The sequence below is a fragment of the Ursus maritimus genome, unplaced genomic scaffold (assembly GCF_017311325.1).
Source record: "Ursus maritimus isolate PB19 unplaced genomic scaffold, ASM1731132v1 scaffold_19, whole genome shotgun sequence".
In the NCBI taxonomy this organism is placed as follows: Eukaryota; Metazoa; Chordata; class Mammalia; order Carnivora; family Ursidae; genus Ursus; species Ursus maritimus.
Genome location: NW_024424341.1, coordinates 57,200,843 through 57,221,711, shown reverse-complemented (window position 1 = coordinate 57,221,711; position 20,869 = coordinate 57,200,843). Strand labels below are relative to the sequence as shown.

Here is a 20,869-nt window from a genome sequence, read left to right as displayed (position 1 = left end):
GCGCCTGGGTGGCACAGTGGTTAAGCGTCTGCCTTCGGCTCAGGGCATGATCCTGGCGTTACGGGATCGAGCCCCACATCAGGCTCCTCCGCTGTGAGCCTGCTTCTTCCTCTCCCACTCTCCCTGCTTGTGTTCCCTCTCTCGCTGGCTGTCTCTATTTCTGTCGAATAAATAAATAAAATATTAAAAAAAATTTTTTCTTAATTAAAAAAAAAAAAAATTCAGGAATTCTGTCAGCCTGTTTGTTGTTCCGTCTTCTGGAGCTGGAACTCTGACATGGTGGGAGCATTTACACCATGGGAATTGGCAAATGTTACTCACCAGGTCTTTATTTTATTCCAGAGAGCCACTGTGCTTTAGTTTATACCAGCACACCGGGATCCTGAAACAATGCATTGGCAGAGAACATCAAAGAGCGAGAGCCTCAGGATGCAGAAGACCAGGGGGGAAACAAGAGGCCCTGGGGCCCTGCCCGGGGCTTCTCAGAGTTCCCTTTATCTGTTTCACAAACACTGTGTTGTACTGGAGCCAGCCCACCCGGCTGCTGAGTCTCAGAACTCGAAAGGCCTCAAACAGACCAGAAGTTGCTACACCCCCACTTCCTCCCCTCAGAAGCACAGCCAAGGTTGGTCAGAGTTTATTGGAGGGCATGGGAGTCATCACAGAAGCAAGTTCCAGGCTTCTGGTGTCTGTCAGGGTCCAGCTCTCTTCTGTCCAAGATGGGGCGGGTGGCACTCAGGCATCAGTCCCCCATGGGCAGCCACAGGGCCTTGGTCCGTGCTGCCCGCAGCCCCAGCTCTCGGCCTGCCCCCTTGGCCTCCTGATCCCAGGCCCGAGGGCAGCCCCGGTTCACCCACACCGGCTTCAGGTTTCCTGCTGAGGCCCACTCCACAAACTGGGAGCCCTGGCATGAGAAGAGGGGGATCGGCGCTTCCATCAACTTGGTTGCCAAGCAGCTGTTTCCTTGACAACAAAGACTAATACTGAGGGGCCTGACAGCTTGACCTAGGCTCTGTTGCTACAATGCTCGATCTGTAGTCGACTGGCAGACCTTCCAGATGCTGAGGGAAACAAGGCTGACCTTTGTGGCTAGGGGATTTCCTCCCATTAACGGCCCACGTTCCAAGGAATGGGGTCTGACGTTTTTGGTGACAAGGAGTTTCCCTGTTACCCTCAGGAGGGTGGACTGTAGGCCTCTGGTTCTGCTACTAGGGTGTGGTCCTTAGCAATGGGTCGTCCAATGAGATGAGGTCTTTGGGCCGGGTAGGATGGCAGGCCCTTGTTGCTATGCTAAGGAGATCCCCTTCCTTAGCAAAGGGGGTGCTAAAGGGGCGGGATCTCAGAACCCGGTTGCCAAGGAGTGTCTCCCCCTTAGCAATGGGAGCTCTAAGGGGGCACTGCCCTGATTCCAGAAAAGAGGCTGTTGGTGTTGTTTGAGACCCTGAAGAGACAGCAAAGCAAAGGGTACCTGAGCAGATCCGAAGTACCACAGGGCCTGGACGTCCTGGTGCAAGGCCAGGCAGCGGGTCAGGTGGTCTCGGTCACCGGTCACCACATTCACGAGGCCTGCTGGCAACAAGGCTGCCATATCCTAGGGGACAGCACAGAGGATTGGGTGGGAAGGGAGTCAGAAACCCCGGAGGCAATAGGCTGGGTGAGGAGGGAGCATCCGGGGAGGGTCCTTGGGGTTCCTGGAAGGAACGGGACCTGGGTCATGACTGGCGAACACTCCAGGCCTGGACAGAATGGTCCCAGGGTCCACGAGCAGTGCAGGCTCGGATTGGGGGGGGCTGGGTTTACCACGGTTAGCAAGGGGGTGGGGTGAGTGCAGGGCCTGGGGCACCTTCCAACCATCTGCTGCCCCAGGGGCTGCTGGGAGCAGCAGCAGGAAGGTGGGCAACTGTACCTGGCAGAGCTCCAGGGCGGGGATGGGACAGGCCCCGCTGGGCACCAAGACCACAGTGTTGCCGTGGGCCAGGGCGGCAGCCAGCAGGGACACGAAGGCAAGCAGGGGCCATTCGTCAGGGCACACAATGGCCAGCACGCCCAGCGGCTCCCGCAGCCGGAGCACAGGGCCTTTCAGCCCTGCCACCTGTGGGGACAGGCAGGAGGTCAAGGGCTGGGCACAGGAGCCTCGTCGTCTGCCCCTTTCCTCCTCTCCCCACCTTTGCTTCTCTGTAACAACTCCAGCGATGATTCACCAGGTGATAGTGCAGGGCAGACTTGAGCCAGACCGTTGGCTCTGCCACTCACCAGCTGTGTGACCTTGGGTGAGTTACTTAACCTCTCTGGGCCTCAGTTTCCCATCTTTCAAACGAGCCTAACAGTGTTTGCCTCAGAGGTTGTTGTTAAAATGAAATAAGTTACTGTGTGTAGAGGGCTCAGAACCTGGCCCATGGGTTTGTTTCTGTGTGTGTGTATAATCTTTTTTTACACTTTCTTGAATATAATCGAAATTCACTAAATTGCATGCATTTTAGAGGGTACAATTTCACAATTCTTTTTTTTTTTTTTTTATAAGTAACTCTGTGTCCGATATGGAGCTTGAACTCATGACCCTGCGATCAACAGTTCTATGCTCTAACGACTGAGCCAGCCAGATGCCCCCAGTTTGGTAGGTTTGAACATCTATATGTATCGGAGAGACAAACAGCACAATCAGGAGAATGTGCTTCACTCCCCAAAATCTCCTTGTGCCCCTTTGTGATCCTTCCCGCCTGACTCTATCTGAACCCTCTCTGTCCTCAACCACTGATCTGCTTCCACTCGCTATAGATTCGTTTGTGTTTTCCAGAATTTTCTAGATACGGAATCACATAGTCTGCGCTATTTTTTTAACCTGGCTTGTTTCCCTCAGCACAGTCCCTTTGCGACTCATCCACGGAGTGGCCTGTTCGCTCCTGAATGCGGAGTGGGAGCCCACTGTTATGCGTGTAACATAATTTGTTTATCTATTAACCTACCAAGGGACATTTGGCTTCCTTCCACTTTTTATTTTATTTATCGTATTTGTTTTAAAAATAAACTCCACGCCCAACATGGGGCTCAAACTCACTCCCCCGGAGGCCAAGAGTCACACGCGCTACTGAGCTGGCCAGCCGCCGCTAGCTAGCTTCCAGTCTTCAGCTACTCTGAATAATGCGCCTATAAAATTTGGGTGTAAATCCTGGTATGGATACATGCTTTCACTGTTCTCGAATTAAAACCTAGGAATTAAGGGTGCCTGGGTGGCTCAGGTGATGGAGCGTCTGACTCTTGGTTTCGGCTCAGGTCATGATCTCAGGGTCGTGAGATCGAGCCCCATGTCGGGCTCCGTGCTCAATACAGAGCCTGCTTGAGATTCTCTCTCCCTCTGCCCTCCTGCCCGTGCTCTCTCTCTTTCTCTCTCCCCAAGTCCGGCTCACTCCCAAATCCTTGCTCTAACCGCTACCCGAGGCTGCCCGTCCTGCCGGCCCACAGAACCCTCTCACCTGCAAGACGTGGCCTTGGGCCTGCGCGCGGGCGCCCCAGGCCCGAAGCTGCCTCGCGCTCAGCTCCACCTCTACCTTGGCGTCCCTGAGCTCCACGCCGTGCCTCTCCAGCCTCGAAGCGAGGGCAGCCTCCCGGCGCTCCAGGGCAGTTGCCAGCGCCCACAGCAGGGTCGCCCGGGCCCCTGGTGACTGGCCCACCCAGCTGGGGGGAGGGGACACAGTGCAAAGTAGGGGTCAGCTTCCCGTCCCTGGCTCTTTCCAGATGTCCCTCCTCTGTCCCGCAGCCCCTACCATGGGGCTCCAGGCCCCATGGCCCATCTGCCTGGGGATGGGAATGAGTGGTGTGACCCGTATCCTGTCAGCCTTGGAAGCTCGGACTTCACAGCCCACCGGTCCTTGGGACGCAGACCCCATATACTACTAGTCCTTGGGGGTCTCAGACTACTCTCTCTAATGCCCCATGACCTCTGGGTTTTCCCATGCGACTTCCTTACCCAGGGGCGGCCTGGTGAGCGGCCTCCACAGCCCCTCGGATATCCTTGGCTCCACCCTCCGCCACATAGCCGTGCAGATTGCCTCGCGCGTCCTGGATGGGTCTGGAGCTCCGGGCTCCCGGAGCTTGGAAACGGCCGCCGATCAAGAGCCCATAGGGGGTTGCTGGGCTGGAGCGGGGTGAGGCGTGGGGGTGGGTCCGGAGGCCAGGTCTACTCAGACCCCCTACTGCACCCCACTGAGCCTCTGGGAGAGCACAGACCTTCATTTAGCAGAACTGAGACTCAGGCATAGGGGTGGGTGTGGAGCCACGAGACCCACAATGCAATTCTGGGCAGCACCTGGGGACCCCTCAAGATTGCTCTAATGAACCCCCCCTCCAGTCCATGGGGAGCCTGCCACAACTTCCTTTCTCCCCTTCCATGCCCCAGGGATTCTGGGAGTTGCAGCCCCTGAGACGGCTCACCTGGGTCCTATTTCAGGCCCAGCTGGCAGGGTTGAGGGGACGGCAAGGCCAAAGGTGTCATAGTTCAGATTCTCAGAAAAGTAAGACAGCCGGGCGGGGGTCCCTGAGGGCCGCAGATACTCATACAGACCCTGGGAGAGGGACGGTGTCAAAAGGACGCAAGGCGGGCATGAGGTGGTTGAAGCGGGTGATGACGGGGCCGAGGAGGGGTGTACTCACGTCGGGGCCCCCGCTCCAGGACGACCCACTCTCCTTGCAGCCACCTGTGGGCACTTCAGTGTTTCGCAGGCCGTGGGCATTGATCCAGACCGTGCCCACCCGGAGCCTGTGGGGAGAGAGGGGGGACGTGAGCAAGAACGGAAAGTTGCGGGGGGCCGGGAGTCAGGGAGGTGGGGTGGGCAGAGACCCAGAGAGAGTTAGATGGAGGCCTCGAGACTGAGAAAGAGCAGAAACTTGGGTCCCCCCAACAGGCTGCCTCCTGTGCCCCAGCAGGTGCCGACTGACCCGTAGCCCAGCTCCAGGGCCTGCCCTAGTCTCTCGCTCCACACGCTGGCACTGGCTCCTCGGGGCGTCCCGTTGGCCACGGCCAGGGCCTCCTTAGCCGTGCGGAATGGGGAGGCCACGACCACAGGCCAGGGCACCTAGAAGGGGTGATGACGGAGCTCAGGTGGCCTGGCCAGCTCCTCCCTCCAATATCCCAGCCATTAGGGGACCGGCCTACGATAGTTAGCAGCTCCCAGACCTAGACCCAGTGGTCACCCCCTTGGGGCCTCTGCCGGCATAGTGATGCTGCCCGGGTCTGGCACAGATGGGTGGGTCGAATAGGATCTCCAGGGCCCTAGAGGGCTCACCTCTGCCTGGGTACATGGGGAAGCCGGGGGCAGGTCAGAGACCAAAGTTGGGGGGAAGAATGGGCTGTCTGAAGGCACATCACCAGCCTGGAACACCTGAAGAGAAAAAAACAGATTGACAAGTTCACTTCCAGCCCTTCCTCCCTGAGACCCAGGAGTCCGGGTTCCCAGTCTCTCCTCCCTGAGACCCAGGAGTCCAGGTTCCCAGTCTCTCCCACCCTCAGACCCAGGAGTCTGGGTTCCCAGTCTCTCCTCCCTGAGACCTAGGAGTCCAGGCCCAATCTCTCCTCCCTCAGCCGTAGGAGTCAGGTCTCCAGGTCCCTCCTCCCCTGGTACCCTGGAGTCTGTGTCCCTTGCTCACCTGTGCACCCTGACTCCGGGCCTCACGCACATAGCGCTGGGCCAGGTCATGTGCGGCAGCCCCTCGAGCCCCCATGTCCACGGCCCCATCCAGTCCTCGACCACCCCGAAGCCGCGCCATCCGCTCCTGGACCCGCCTCATCGTCTCGTCCCACACGGACTCCTGGATGAGAAGCCTGAGTCCCCCCTGTCAGGAAGGGGGATGTCAGGGCAGCCAAAGTCAGAGCTCACATTGAGGGGACAGGCCCCCACAGAAGGCCGAGACTTGGGGACGTACATACTCAGATCAGAGCAGGGTCAAGGAGGAGTGGCTGGAGACCCTGGAGACGCACCAAGGCCCCATGTCCAGGCAGGAGGTGAGGTTACAGAAGCTGGTGATTCAGAGTGAAGACAGAGGTTGGAAAACTAGGGCCACGCACACTCAGAAAAGCAGAGAAAATCTTTAACAAGACACATGAGCCCCCTGCAGAAACAGGAGAGCCGGGACGTGGAGATCCAGAAATCTGAGGTGATGCGGAGCCCTGCACACGCGCTGTTGCAGAGAGAGAATGTGAGACACAAAGAACTAAAAATTACAATCAATGGAGAGACATGAGGCCCTGAGGTCTGGGGATGGACACACATGACCCCCAGGACTTGGGGGCCCACGAGCGCACAGGACTCACTGTGCTGCGGTCGGACCAGGCCGCGTCCACGACGCCCTCCACGGCCGAGTCCACGTCCGCCGCCTCCGTCAGCATCAGCAGCGACTCGGCCCCCAGTGCCAGGCCCAGCTCGGCACCCTTGCCCGCCAGGGTCCGCCGAAGGGCACGTCCTTCCTGCAGGACCGCCCCGCCGGATTCAGCCGAGGGAGGGGGCTTCTGGCCTCCCAGCCACATCCTGTCCCCCTCCCAACCCCGAAGATACCTCGACGGCTCCACAGAAGATCACCTTCTGGACTCTAGGCTGGGAGGCCAGGACAGGGCCCAGGGAGGCAGGACCACTGATCACATTGAGGATTCCTGGGAACGAGCCTAGCTCCCCTGCCAGCTGGGCCAGGAGGAGGGGTGTTGGGGAGGCTGGGGGTACGAGGACCACCACAGTGCAGCCTGGAAAAGGTGGGCAGCTCAAAGACCCTGGAGTCTGGGCCCCAGCCCCTTCCTTCAGACCCAGGGGTCCCAGCACCCTCTTCCATCAGACCCAGGGGTCCAGAACCCCCAGCCCCTCCTCCCTCAGACCAGGGGTCCAGACCCCTCAGCCCCTCCTCCCTCAGACCCAGGAGTCCAGACCCCCCAGCCCCTCCTCCCTCAGACCCAGGGGTCCAGGCCCCCAGCACCCTCCTGCCTCAGACCCAGCCCATCAATTACCCACAGCCAAGGCAGGGCAAATCCTCCACATCATCTCAAGGAAGGAGAATGTGGGTGACAAGATGAGACCAATCACTCCTGTAAGAATAAAAATAAGGGGACTGGGGCAGGTACTGCTAGGTCATGAGAGAGGAAGGGGCTGGGGGCCAGGACTCCTGCTTCTCACCCATCGGCTCCCAGCCTGCTAGCACCTCCTCCTGGGTGTATGCCTGGACTGCATGGTACTGGAGCAGCTGCTGGGCCAGTGGGACATCCCCGTCTCGAACCTCTCGAACGGCTCGCCCGGTAACCAGGGACTCCAGGGTCCACAGGAGCCGCTGGTGTTTCTGGATCATTTTGGCCAGCCTGCAAAGAAGGCCAGGGGGAGAGTCATTTCCCACTGCCCCTCAGTCAGACAATCCTGGAACACCCCCTATGTACTTGGACTACAATCCTTACGATCTCCTGGGGGCATCGCCCTCATTTACCAGGGGTGGAGAGCCCCAAAGATTTATGGGAAACGTAGTCCAAGAACTACAAAACCAGAGGGTGCCCTGTGATCTTGGCCACCTGCGACCCCCAAAGGTGCCGGGAAATAGAAGTTGAACCTCTAGGGGTGCCTGGGTGGCGCAGTCGTTAAGCGTCTGCCTTCGGCCCAGGGCGTGATCCTGGCGTTCTGGGATCGAGCCCCACATCAGGCTCCTCTGCTGGGAGCCTGCTTCTTCCTCTCCCACTCCCCCTGCTTGTGTTCCCTCTCTCGCTGGCTGTCTCTCGCTCTGCTAAATAAATAAATAAAATCTTAAAAAAAAAAAAAAAAAAGAAGTTGAACCTCTAATCTCAACTGTTATTTTAGAAAATGCAAACTTTGTCTCTAGTTGCCCCAAGAGTATGCTGGAAAATGGGCATTGGGGCTGGGAAAATGGAGCATCGATGAGCCCCGGGGCTATTCTGGGAAACAGAGCTTCCTCATGACTAGTCCCGGTGTATGGATGTCTTAGCTGCTCAAGGCTCGAAGGCATGCTGGAAATAGGAGCCTCAGCTACCAAGTAATTCAGCGAGACATCGGGAAATAGAGTCTTCGTTCCCACAGTCTCAAGTGGATGCTGGGGGATGAAGTCCTTCCCACCTCCCAAGGCCCACACCTCAACTGTGTCACCTGAGCAGGTGCTGGGCCCGAGAGGCTCCAGGGAGTCCACTCCAGTTCTCGAACGCGGTCCCTGCTGCCCCCACGGCTGCCACCACATCCTCAGCCTGTGCCTGGAGGCAAGTGGCCAAGCTCTCTCCTGCGGAGATGAAGGGAGGGACCTCAGACGGGAAGAGTGGGGGAGACCATGACAGAACTGGAGGCGGCTAAGATTTCCAGGGCCTGGGTGGCTCCAGGGCAGGAAAGCTGGTCCCCAGCCCTGCTCTATTAGAACTCTGTTGGTCATTGCTCTCACTGTCTCCCATAATCGAGGAAGGGATCTTAGTAGAGAGTGACTCCAAGAAGCATCCACAGGGACTGGGAGTCATAATTAGGATGACTGCAAACAGGAAGAGCCAGAAATCTTGGCCTTCTTCCCCCACTGGCTACTCCTTGGCTTCAGGGCCCTGAGCAAAGGGAATGGGGCGTTGTTGTTGGTACAGCTGGGGGTATAGATGCGTCTCCCTCCCATAGCAGCTGGGAGACACCTCATACCTGTGATGGGATCCTGGCAAGGCACTGAGTTCCTGTGTTCTGGCTTCAACCACTTTCCGTTTACATAGTGACCCAAGTGTCGGTCCTGGGTGTCCAGCCAGGCCTGCGGGAGGCGAAGACTGTTCAGAATGGGGTCTGGGAGGCAGCTGGGGGAGCTCAATCCCTGCCCAGAATTCTTTGGGAGTGGGACACCTGCACCCCTTTGCCCCCCCGCCCCCGCTAATTCTTTTCCTGTATAGAAGGAAAACAACCCATAAACATAAAATATGTTATAACCAAAAACCATCAGATGAACCATTTTCAAGTGTACAATTCAGCGGCATTTAGGACGTGCCACCATCACCAGGATCTCGTTCCAGAACATTTCCATCCCCCCCAAAGGAAACTTTGTACACATTAGACAGTCACTCTCCCTTCCCCCTGCCCCCAGCCCCTGGCAATCACTGATCTGCTTCCTTTTTCGGTGGATTTGCTGACTCTGGACATTTCTCAGAAACGGAACCTTACAATCTGTGACTTTTTTGGCTGGTTTCTTTCACCCAACATGCTGTTTTTGAGGCCCACCAGTTGTAGCAGGTATCAATACTCCGTTTGTGGAGTGCCCGGGTGGCTCAGTCGGTTAAGCATCCCACGATTTTGGCTCAGGTCATGATCTCAGGGTTGTGAGATCGAGACCCACGTTGGGTTCCCGGCTGGACGTGGAGCCTGCTTAAGATTCTCTCTCCCTCTGCCCTCCCCTTAAAAAACAACAACCACCACAACAATAACCTCCATTCCTTTTTACACCTATACGATACTCCGTTGTCTGGACAGGCCACATCTGCTTACCCATTTATCACCAGTGAATGTCATTCGGTTTGTTTCTGCCTTCTGGTTATTGTGAATAATGCTGCTCGGAACATGCTCGAACACCTGTCTTCACTTCTTTTAGGCATATGGACCCAGGAGGGGAATTGCTGGGTCACATGGCAACTCCATGAGTAACTTACAGAGGAACCACTGAGCTGTTTTACATTCTCACCAGAGATATGTGAGGGCTGTCCTACTGACTTTGTCTTTTGATTTTTTTTTTTAAAAGATTTTATTTATTTGACAGAGAGAGAGCGCGAGAGCACAGCACAAGCAGGGGGAGGAGCAGAGGGAGAGGGGAGACGCAGGCTCCCTGCTGAGCAGGGAGTCTGATGCGGGGCTCAATCCCAGGACCCCGGGATCATGACCTGAGCCGAAGGCAGACGCTTAATCGACTAAGCCACCCAGGCACCCCTGTCCTACTGACTTTGAAATGTGGCTTAATAAAACCCTTTCTTGTCCATGGAGAAAGGAGCTCAGGTGAGCTTTCTATTTCTTGGGAAACCTGAGACAATTCAGCTGCATTACCAGGCAACAATGACCCCTGAATGGTCCACCCCACCTGACTGGGAAAACTGGGAACACGCCATAAATATGCAATGAGAAGCCAAGGCACTGGGGCTTTCTGGAGCGCTCTGCATTCCTGTGATGGGGCACATACCTTGTCACAACCCTGGAGGCAATGCCCATGACACCATTATCAGGCAGTATCGGGTTCCTTGGGGAAGGTGGGGCTTCTAAGCCAGGTGGCTCCTGCACCCGGCTGTATGATGGCGTTCCCTCCGTCCTCAGCGGTCATCTCTTTGGGGAGCAGTATGGACCCCTGCTGAAGACACAGGCCTGCCAGGCACAGCTTCTTTGGCTGTGATGTGTCTACCGGAGCCCCAGGCAGAGCACACAGGCATTGCAAACGGGACGGCCTGGTGTAGAGTCTCTGGAGCTAGGAATGTGAATCTTGGCTCTTGTATTTACAGGGCAACCTCAGCCAGGGTGTTACAATATTCTGGCCTCGGCTAAGCCATCTGGAAGATGGGGATAATCACAGCCCCTCTCTACTTCACAGGGCTGTGGTGAGGATTAAATGCATCCATGCCCTTTATATACCCAGAGCAGCACTATGTAGGATTTCCTCTTAATCTCACTGCACCCCACCCTCCACGTCTGCCCCATGTTTCTCTCCCTGGTCCTGTCTTCCCTAAATTCTGGCGAAATCCAGGACATGCTTTCCACTTTTTCCTTCTACAACTGCTCTCTTCTTAGCATCCCAAAGCCACGTTCTCCCGATTTTCTTCTTGCCCTGCCAACTGGCCCTTCTCATTTTACTTTGTAGTCAAATGATGAGTCAGAAGTTTCAAATTCAAATACCCCCAGAGAAAGACACATTTTGGAAACAGTTGGGGGCGTATGAACATGAGCTGGGGCATTGGATGATATTAAACAATGACCGCTGGGACGCCTGGGTGGCTCAGTCGGTTAAGCATCTGCCTTCGGCTCAGGTCATGATCTCAGGGTCCTGGGGTCAAGTCCCGCCTCAGGCTCCTTGCTCAGTGGGGAGCCTGCTTCTCCCTCCGCCTGCCGCTCCCCCTGCTTGTGCTCTGTCTCTCTCTCTCTGACAAATAAATAAAATCTTAAAAAAAAAAAAAAGTAAAGAGTGACCGCTAACGTGAAGAGTGAAAAATGGTAAGTGGGGGTGCCGGGTGGCTCAGTCACTTAAGTGTCTGACTCTTGATTTCGGCTCAGGGTCGTGAGATCGAGCCCCTCGTAGGTTCTGTGCTGGGTGTAAAGACTGCTTAAGATTCTCTCTGCCCCTTCCCCAGCTTGCATGCTCACTCGAGCCCCCACACTCTCTCTCTCTCTCTAAAAAAAAAAAAAATGCCTAGATGATTATGTTACGAAATGAGTCCTTATCTGTTAGAAATGGGAATTCAGGGGCACCTGGGTGGCACAGCGGTTAAGCGTCTGCCTTTGGCTCAGGGCGTGATCCAGGCGTTACGGGATCGAGGCCCGCGTCAGGCTCCTCTGCTATGGGCCTGCTTCTTCCTCTCCCACTCCCCCTGCTTGTGTTCCCTCTCTCGCTGGCTGTCTCTATCTCTGTCGAATAAATAAAAATAAAATCTTTAAAAAAAAAAAAAGAAAGAAATGGGAATTCAAATATTTCTGGGAAGCTACCATGACATCTGGGATTTAAGTCATTCCAGAAAAGAGAGAAAACAAAAACAACACTGGACCAAATGTTGGCGATTCCTGAAGCTGAGGGATAGGTAAGCAGCAGTATTATTAAGTACTCTGTGGAAGTTTGCAAACTCCCCCCACCCAAGAAAAACAAAACCCTAAAAGAATGCCCACAGGGTCCTGGCAAGTCATGTTAGTGTGAGAAGAGGGGCTGCTGGAGACTGGGAACTCATGACTTGTCTGAAAAGACAATCACTATTGAATCCAGATGATTTTTGTCAGGGATGGGAGCCAAACATTGCCAAATTTTGGGATTTTATTTTCAAAAGAAGCTGGAATCCTCCTGGATGTTTACAGAGAATTAGTTGACCACTAATTCACATTTTCAAAAATAAAGTGCAGGCCAAAGAAAACAGTTTGTTGGTTGAGTCTGGCCCACACATTGGAAGGTTGAGACCCTGCTTGGGAGGCGGTGGGGGAACCATGGGCTGTGGAATCCAAGGGCTCAGGTTCAAATCTCAGCTTCACCTCTTTTAAACTGTGTTGACCATGGGCAAATTACTTACCCCTTTAAGCCTCCGCGTGCCATCACTAAAATAATGACAATAATCCCCTCTCACAGCTGTTCTGGGGATTAAATGAGATCACACTGAGCACAGAGGCTGGCACACAGAGAGCTCCCAGTAAATATAAGCTATGATCACATTACTGCTATTTCAGTATATTTCATCTCTAGCCAACCTTCAAGTGTGGGAATTGTCTGTTCTCTGACCCAGATCCTCACTCCCACAGTTCAGCTATCTTTCTATACTGGTGATTCCCAGGTCTCTGTGTCCAGACTCGAAGGCTCGAGCCCAAGCAGCATTTGACGCCTGCACAAGCCCAAGGCTGTCCCTGGGTCCCTCACACTCTCACTATGTGATAACCAAGCTCAGGATCTTTCCCGAAACCCTAGTCCTCCTGGGTTCACCACTGGTGGTGGTGGATGGACAGAGACAGCCAGACCCCGGACACTGCCTGGCCCTCTCAACTCCCCACACCGTTCCTTCTGTATCTCTGCCTCATTCCCTCCCATCCATCTACCCACTTCCACAGCCCGCTCCAGGCTCTGGTCTCATCTTCTTCCACTTGGACCACTGTTCCAGCCTAAGCTTCTCATTCCTGGATGCTAGAAGACTCTGTGGGACCAGGAGCGCCCCATGAGGGGAGTTCTGAGGAGCCTAGGTAATTACAGAATATTCGAGGCACCCTATTTTATCCACAGGAACCACAAGAGGTTCTGGGGGACCCCGAGGGATCACAGGACCCTCATGAGGACTTGAAGAAGGGCTGAAGAATCATGGGAGCCCCACGAGGGTATTCTGAGGGGCTGTACGTGGTTACAGTAAGTTCTGAGCTATCCTGGGGTTCCCAAGATCCTAGGAGCCCCGCAAGTACTGATGGGGGCCCTGAGGAACCACGGGGGCCCCCACAGGAGCTCGGGGCAGGGGGGCTCAGAAGGCCATGGGAGCCACAGGATGCTCTGAGGAATCACCTAAGTCCATGGCTATTCTGAGGGTCCCTGAAAGATAAGGGTGCCACACAGGAATTCCGAGTCCCTGGGAGTCACGGGAGGTTCTGGAGGGGGGCCCTGAAGAATCACAGAAGCCCCTCCGGGACTCCGAGGCATCGGGGAAACACCGTCGCAAGCTCGGAGCAGGCGGCAAGAAAAAGGGTCCAAAACAAGGGGAGAGACCGAAGGGTTAAGAGGCAGCAGCCGCAAAGGCTCAAGGGAACGCCCTTCAAGGGTGGGTCCTAAGGGGTTGCCAGAGTCACGGGAACCGAGAAGGGCGGAGCTGCTGAGCTGCCGCGGTGCATCACGGGAGTCCGCGCGCCAAACGGGACCCGGAGGCCTGAGGAGGGGGATGGGCAGCGCCGAACGGCAGCCCCTCACCAGTGCGCATGCGTGGCTCTCAGGCACCGGTCCGTACTCCAGCGTGGTGAAGATCTCTCGGGCGCTGGGCTTTGCACGCGTCGCAGCCATCACCCGCCCCGGCCGCTTTCCACCAAGCAGTGTGGGGCGCTCTGCCCAGAGGAACCTTGAGGTCGAAGGGCGGCACCGCCCACTCCAGTTCAGGGGGCGGGGCTACGAGAGAGTGAGAGGGTAACCCCGCCTTAGACCCGGTGCCCCGCCCATACACCCAAGCTGGGAAATGTGGTTTGGAGCAAGCGCAATCCTCAAAGCGAGGCGGGGCGGGCTGCGGGGACGGGACGAAAATCTGGGTTCCTTGCAAATAGTTAGGAAGCTTCCAGATTTAGAAGCGTGGCCGTATTGGTGTATCTTCTCTCTACCCTGTTCATACTGAGGGCAGGAAGTTCAGCTTATAGTCCTTAGTATATTTACTAGGGAATCGAATCGAGCTCTGGGACGAAGCGATAGTTCAGGGGTCAGAAGGGAGTCTTTTGGGATGGACACTGAAATGTAGGTTTTGAAAGTGTGCCAGCCTGGGCTGCCCAGTAGCTTGGCCAAATGTAGTCTGGAAGGAGAAGTATAGCTTTAAGCGACAGAGGAAGTGTGGCATTCAGAAGTTAGGTTCAGCATTTAGTTTTGATTGGTTGAGGTGAGAGGCGTGGCTTCAGCCTTAGACTATGATTGGTCGGAACGTAGTGAGATTGAAGGATTGGTGTCTGAACGTTTGAGGTAGACGGAAGCGTGGTCTGCTGAAGTCCTTGGTTACAGAGACTGGAAGTGTGGCTGTCATTTACACGTTTAGCACAGAGGACTTAGAGAGCATCTGGAACTATTGGCTCCAAACAGACTGGACAGCCATATCTGGTCTGAGTGGAATTATAGTCTCAGGCCAGATTCTTAGATTTTCATACAGAATAGTGGCTGTCAGGAGTCGGCTGTGGATCCGGCAGCAGGCCTCACAGTTTGGATCCTGGCCAGGGTCTCCCCAACCCCCGCCACGTTGGGATTACTGAGGACGCCTAGGTCTCTTCCTCAGGGCCATGGCGGACTCGAAGCTGCTGGTGCCGGAGCTAAGCGAGGCAGAGAAGATGGGCTCTGAGACTGCGCGTTTTGAGGAGCTGCTGCTGCAGGTGAGGACTGACCGGTTCCTGGGTCCCTGGGTATTCGGGGGATTTGTGTGTGTGTGTGTATGTGTATGTGTATGCATGCAAGCCGACGGGTGCTCAGAGATGGCACTACAGTTGCAGAGCGCACTACATGGAATAGTAATTGTTTAACTCCCACGTGTGCTAGGCCATGGGAGAGATGCAAGTGGGGTTGGGGTTGTTTTTAAGGGTCCTCAAAGGAGAGGGACATAGTGTGTCCTATTCTATGTTCATTTCATGTGCATAAAATTTCTCGACAAACCTTTGAAGAACAAATGAGGGTCTGATAGCACAGAGGCCAGCATGCAGCTTGTTGTTTTCCTTCACACAGGCCTCCAAGGAGCTCCAGCAAGCCCAGACAAGCAGACCAGAATCTACACAGATCCAACCGCAACCTGGTGAGAAAAGCAGAAACCCAGAGAGAGGTGGATAGAAGCTGGGGGCAGGGGACACAGAGGAGGCAGAAGAGAGGCACAGTAATGGGGTACAGAGGCCTTGGCGGGGGGTTGTGACAGAGATCCAGAGAGAGCAGGGAAGGGACCAAGATCTAAAGAAAGGAGGAGGAGGACAGGCATGACTAGGGGGAAGAGGCTCGAAGACGGAAAGAGATGCAGAGATCCCAGGGGATGGGGCAGGGAACAGACCCAGAAAACAGAGGACTGATCCAGAGAAGGGGACAAAGAGGGGACAGATCAAGAGAAGAACAGAGACTGAGGAGGGGATGGATGGAAACCCAGATGCTTGCAGAGGCAGACACTCAGGACAAACCCATTTCCGCCAGGTTTCTGCATAAAGACCAACTCACCTGAAGGGAAGGTGTTCATCAACATCTGTCACTCTCCTTCCATCCCTCCTCCGGCTGACGTGACTGAGGACGAGCTGCTTCAAATGCTGGAGGAAGACCAAGCTGGGTTTCGCATCCCCATGAGTCTGGGAGAGCCTCATGCCGAACTGGATGCAAGTCAGTGCCCTCACAGGACCGGGGATCTAGCTCCCTAGGTCCTTTCCTCCTGGGGATCCAAGATCCAGGGCCCGGGACCCTCCCCCCTCAGGAGCCAGAAATCTGGCCCTCCTGACCTTATCCTTTTCTCTGTGACACATGCCTAGCCTCCTGGGCCTCCAGTACCTGCTGCAGGGGACAGTCCTGATCCTGCCCACCTGGTCAGGCTGGCACTTCTCCCTGCCCTACCCCATGGTGAGGGAGAACTGGGCAGGTGTCCTTATCAGCTGGCAGGACCAGCTCTCACTCTTGTTTCTATTTCCTTCCTCACCCTTCCCCCCCCCCAACTCTCTGCCTTGTCTCACCTGTCTCTGTTGTTTCTGTCTCTATATGCTTGTGTTTCAATTCACATATGTCCTGGGAAGCCTCCTGAGACCACGCTTTGGGCAGTGCCCTTGAGACACTCTAGTCTTAGGAGAGGGTGGAGGGGACAGATGTGATTTCAGTATGGTATGATTTGTGTTGCTCTGGTGGGGGCTCTTCACCCAAACTGAGGGGTCCAGGAAGGCTTCCTGGAGGAGGAGGTGTCAGATATAAGATGTGAAGGAACAGGAGGAGTTTATCAGGCCAAGACAGAGAAGAGGGTTCTAGGCAGAGGGGACAGAGGAGTCCAGAGGCTGGAGAGTGATTGAATTGGATTGATCAGTAATCGAGAGAGATTGGAAGAAATTTAAAGGGACCAGGGCTCTAACAGAGAAGTGAGCTTCTCTCCAGGTGGGAGGAGCAGACCATACAGGGTCTCCAACGCGCCATGCCAAAGGACACATACCTTCATCTGGGGTGCTGGGGAGCCATGGGAGGGCTGTGTGCAGGGAAGCGGCAAGGTCAGCGCTGGGACGTGGTGGGAAAGGACCCGAGGGGAAGAGAAGAGGCTGGTATGAGTCCACACTGGCAAGTGCGAGTCTTGAGCCCTTACTTTCTAATTGTCTCTGGGGCTCTCTGGTTCTTGCGGCTGCTGGCCGTCATTGGTTTTGCCTTGTCTGTATCCGGCGGTGGGGTTCCCTCGGAGGGCTGGGGGTCTCACCCCCTTTCTCTCCCCACAGAAGGCCAGGGTTGTACCGCCTACGACGTAGCTGTCAACAGCGACTTCTACCGGAGGATGCAGGTTGGGGGCGGGGCTGCGGGTGAGGCCTGGGCCGGGGCCTCTGCCTCCATCTGGAGCCCTCCTGCAGCCTCCCTCTCTCACTCCTAGAACAGCGATTTCTTGCGAGAGCTGGTGGTCACCATTGCCAGGGAGGGCCTTGAGGACAAATACAGCCTGCAGCTGAGTCCAGGTGAGAGGCAGGCCTGGGCCAGTGGGGACTAGAGGGGTTGGAGCAGCTCGGCGGCAGCCCTTGGAAAAGGTGGCGGGAAGTGTGGGCAGGGATTTTCTTGGTCCCTAGCCTGTGGATGACAGGGAGAAGGCGAGGCTTCCCAAGGTTGAGGATGGGGATGGAGATGGGGCGGGGGCGGGGCTGGCCCAGGAACCAGATAAGGGGCGGGGTCTGGATAGTCAGGAGGCGGAGCCAGGAGCATCTCACCGGGGACAGATTTGGGGGGGGCAAATACCCCGGGAAGGGCAGGGCTAAGGTGGGCCGATTTCCTAAGGCTAAGCTTGGGGGTGTGGCCAGATCCCTGGCATCATCGGAGGGTTGGAGTCTTTCCCGAGGCTCTTGCTGTCATTACCCCTAGGGAAGCAAAGGGAACCCTGACCTGTGCCACCTCTGACCCCGAGCTTCCTACCCACAGACTGGCGCATGTTGAAGAACCGGCCTTTCCTGGGCTCCATCTCCCAGCAAAATATCCGCTCCCAGCAGCGTCCTCGGATCCAGGAGCTGGGAAACCTGTATACTCCTGACTCCCTGAGACCTGAGGAAGGGTGGGCCTTCGATGGGTTCTCTCTCTCACGTCTCTCCCTCCCCATAGGAAGCAGTGTCCTGGGGGTTCTGGGAACCCAGAAAGGGGAGAAGCAGCACTCCCACTGAGAAGGCTCCCGAGGCAGCAGGACTCAGAGGTGGAAGAAAGGGAAGGATGAGCCCTGGCAAGGACCTGGTGGGCTCTCCTCAATTGTGGGTCTTGTTCCTCCCCAGCCCAGAGAAGCCTCACCTGAACCTTTGGCTAGAAGCCCCTGACCTCCTCTTGGCTGAAATTGACCTCCCCAAACTGGTGAGTTCATGCTTGACTAGAGCTGGAGAAAGGTCTGGAAGGGTTGGGGGTCTCTGAGGGGGAGTGAGTGGGGCTCATTGCGAGACCTGTGGGAGTCTGGTTAGCGCTGTCCCCTGAGTACAGCTGCCTGCCATGGGTTCTTCAGGTCCGCTTTTGGGGCTGTCCTGAGGTAAGTGCTTAGTCATGGGGACTTGTAATTACTGCCTCTCATCTTTTTCCTGGGGGATTAGACCCTTTACATATGGTATCCCAACACAGGAGGCTTTTCTCCCTGGTCCATGTGATTATTGTCCTATTGCTGGGAAAGGAAGGGTGGGCTTATTTCGCTGTATTCCTAGGGTGGAGCTCTGGGGCTGTCGCTGGAGATTGGGGAGAACCGCCTGGTGATAGGGGGCCCTCAGCAGCTGTACCATCTGGATGCCTATATCCCCCTGCGGATCAACTCTGAGGAGAGCAAGGCAGCTTGGCGGAGGAGAGAGGTACCTGGGGGGTTGGGGGAGGTGTGCACTGGGGGTACTGGGGGGCCTGGACTCCTGGTCCTGAATCCTCATTCTGTTTTTCCTGTCTCTCCTCAGCAATTGATGGTGGCCATGCCCCTTCTGTCTGTGGCTTCTTGACTGGGTTTCTTTCTGTGCTTCCAAGTGGAGAGAAGAGGCTGGTGGGGGCTTCTCTGAAATTGAAATAAAAGATTTTTGCCTTTGTTCTGTGTCTGGCTAGGAGTACATGGGGAGTGGGAGGGAAGAGGGACGTTGGACTGGGTCCTGGAGTCACAGAGAAGTCACTGCCCAGCTTTGGCCTCAGTCTCTCCCCCTCCAGATCCTCTCCCTGGCCTCCTGTCCTCCAGTCTCTCCCCTCCTGTCCCACACTGTCCCAGAGCGGACCCTCCCCTCTCTTCAGGTCCCCTCCTTGGCTCCCCAGTGCCCCAGGAGAAGATCCCAGCCCCTCAGCCTAGCACCCAGGCCATGTTTGGTGTGGCCCCCTTGATGCCTTTTTTTTTTTTTTTTAAGATTTTGTTTATTTATTTGACAGAGACAGCCAGCGAGAGAGAGAACACAAGCAGGGGGAGTGGGAGAGGAAGAAGCAGGCTCCTAGCAGAGAAACCTGATGTGGGGCTCGATCCCAGAACGCTAGGATCACGCCCTGAGCCGAAGGCAGACGTTTAACAACTGAGCCACCCAGGCGCCCCATTTTTTTTTTTTTTTAAGAGAGTGCACAAACGGGGAGGGGCAGAGGGAGAGGGAGAAGCTGACCCCCAGCTGAGCAGGGAACCCAATGCAGGGCTCTATCCCAGGACCCCAAGATCATGACCTGAGCTGAAGTCAGATGCCCCTATGCCCCATTTTATTCCTGTCCTTCCTCTTGCTCAGTCCCATCACACTGAAGGGTGTCTTGACCACACCTGTGTATTGCACCTTCTCTTAGTTTCCACTGTTCCCTCTACTCAGTGTCGTTTCCTCCAGTAAAATCCAGGAAATGCCTAATTGTCTTGCCCTCCCAGGGGACCCTTCCTGAGTCCGTTGGTAATCTGATGTATGCCATCATCTCTAGCCTCTCCTACCTCTTGTCCTGACAAGCTTCCCGTTCCTGGAATGGCGCTTCACATCACAATCACACCAAACTATGTCCCACTTCCTGACTCTGCAAGCACTGGTTCCTCTCCTGTGGATACTCCCTCCGCCCCCTCCCAAGTCATCCCTTTCAGTGAGCTCTGTCCGGGAAGCTTTTCAAACTTCAGGCTTTCTCTGATCTCCCCTGGCTGAGTTAGAATCCTCCTCTGGTGGTGTCTGGTATCCAGTGTTGCCTCATTGAATGTATGCCCCTGTGGCATGATAATGCTTTACAATTAGTAGGAACTCAACGAATGTTGAGTTAGTGCATGATTGCCACCTCTCTCCTTCCATAGTGAGTCCTGGGTGGATAGGTAAATAGAGGACCCTCAGTGGTAAATGCTGGAAGAACAGCGAGGAGATCAGCGTGGTTAGAATGGACTGAATTGGGTAGGGAGGCAGGAGTAGATAGATGGTGAGGAGGTGAAAAGGTAGGGGGATGACCTCGGACGTGGGGTCTTTTGGACCTATGAAGGAGTGAACGTGGCGTCTTGTCCACCAGAGGGCGCCTCGCAGCCTCAGCCTGGTGGCTCAGAAAACTACAACTCCCAGCGGCCCTCGGAGAGCGCGGTTCTTCCGAAGTAAACGGTGAGGTCCGGGGGCCGCTGGGACTTGTAGTTCGCACGGGGACCCTCCGTGGGAGGCCAAGGAACTCATTCCCGGGTCCCAAAAAAGTGTGGAGCTGGGCCCTTTCCGCCTTCTTCGGTCTCCATGGTGATGATTCCGGCGAAGGCCCGGGATTTGGCAGCGGTCGGGGCCCCCCTCCTACTCCCTCCTCTTCACCATCTGCTCCACCTTCACACCTGGCCCGGAGCCGCGGCCGCCGCCTCCGCACCCGGGCCGGGAATTCTGCCGCCACAGGGTGGCGCTCGTGGACGGCTCCGTGGGCTACTCCTTCCTCAGACCTAGGAGTCCGGGTCTCCAGCCCCTCCTCCCTCAGACTCTGGGGTCCCAGCCCCCAACCTCCACCTCCCCGAGGGCCCGGGGGTTTCGTAAACATAAGCAAAACTGTAAGACCCAGAGACCCAGCGGGAGAAGGCGAGAAACGGGAGGCTATGGCGGGCAGTGGCTGCCGGGCCACCGGGTCGGTGGCGCCCGCCCGCCGCGCCGGCTGCTCCCTCCCAGCCCCCTCGAGGGCTTGTGCCACATCATGAAAATTTAATCCCAAATGCATTTGCGGCCCGACTCAGGGAGGCGGTGAGGAAAGGAGCACCCTCCCAGGGTGGATCTGGAGGTGGACTCAGCGTCGGGGAGAAGGGCTGGTCTGGAGAAAGGGGCAGGGACAGGACCTGCCCGCCTGAGCGGGAGAAATAGTCCGGGTTCAACCCCAAAGGGCCAGGGCTGGCAGATATTGGAGT

At 56.0% G+C, this 20,869-nt stretch overlaps 2 protein-coding genes across 4 annotated transcripts; one reads left to right on the top strand and one right to left on the bottom strand.

Moving 5' to 3' along the window:
* Positions 1-621: 621 nt before the first annotated feature.
* Positions 622-13,727, bottom strand: ALDH16A1 (aldehyde dehydrogenase 16 family member A1). The gene is made up of 17 exons (XM_008684545.2): positions 13,597-13,727; positions 8,643-8,745; positions 8,121-8,247; positions 7,152-7,330; positions 6,986-7,063; positions 6,546-6,727; positions 6,305-6,457; positions 5,641-5,826; positions 5,280-5,375; positions 4,933-5,069; positions 4,648-4,753; positions 4,429-4,559; positions 3,965-4,132; positions 3,471-3,672; positions 1,907-2,092; positions 1,469-1,591; positions 622-904 (listed from the first exon to the last, which is right to left on the bottom strand). Exons 1-17 carry the CDS (start codon positions 13,684-13,686, stop codon positions 743-745), a joined length of 2,409 nt encoding a protein of 802 aa, XP_008682767.2. The 5' UTR covers positions 13,687-13,727; the 3' UTR covers positions 622-742.
* On the top strand, positions 13,492-18,604 carry PIH1D1 (PIH1 domain containing 1). 3 transcript variants are annotated; one of them, XM_040634294.1, is made up of 9 exons: positions 13,492-13,625; positions 14,651-14,744; positions 15,091-15,157; positions 15,541-15,720; positions 16,803-16,864; positions 16,952-17,033; positions 17,488-17,617; positions 17,829-17,904; positions 18,243-18,604. In XM_040634294.1, exons 2-9 carry the CDS (start codon positions 14,655-14,657, stop codon positions 18,519-18,521), a joined length of 966 nt encoding a protein of 321 aa, XP_040490228.1. In that variant the 5' UTR covers positions 13,492-13,625; positions 14,651-14,654; the 3' UTR covers positions 18,522-18,604. The 3 variants fall into 3 exon arrangements, with proteins under 3 accessions (XP_040490228.1, XP_040490229.1, XP_040490227.1); XM_040634295.1 differs by having other exon boundaries at positions 13,612-13,747; XM_040634293.1 differs by lacking the exon at positions 13,492-13,625 and adding an exon at positions 13,674-13,806.
* The last annotated feature ends 2,265 nt before the right edge of the window (positions 18,605-20,869 follow it).

Coding starts and splice junctions, on each gene's coding strand:
- PIH1D1 (XM_040634294.1), top strand. CDS start 14,655: ATGGCGGACTCGAAGCTGCTGGTGCCGGAGCTAAGCGAGGCAGAGAAG. Junction 16,865..16,951: donor ACTTCTACCGGAGGATGCAG/GTTGGGGGCGGG, acceptor TCTCACTCCTAG/AACAGCGATTTCTTGCGAGA. Junction 17,034..17,487: donor CAGCCTGCAGCTGAGTCCAG/GTGAGAGGCAGG, acceptor TCCTACCCACAG/ACTGGCGCATGTTGAAGAAC.
- ALDH16A1 (XM_008684545.2), bottom strand. CDS start 13,686: ATGGCTGCGACGCGTGCAAAGCCCAGCGCCCGAGAGATCTTCACCACG. Junction 8,746..13,596: donor AGAGCCACGCATGCGCACTG/GTGAGGGGCTGC, acceptor CGCCTCCCGCAG/GCCTGGCTGGACACCCAGGA. Junction 7,064..7,151: donor AGCAGGCTGGGAGCCGATGG/GTGAGAAGCAGG, acceptor TTATTCTTACAG/GAGTGATTGGTCTCATCTTG.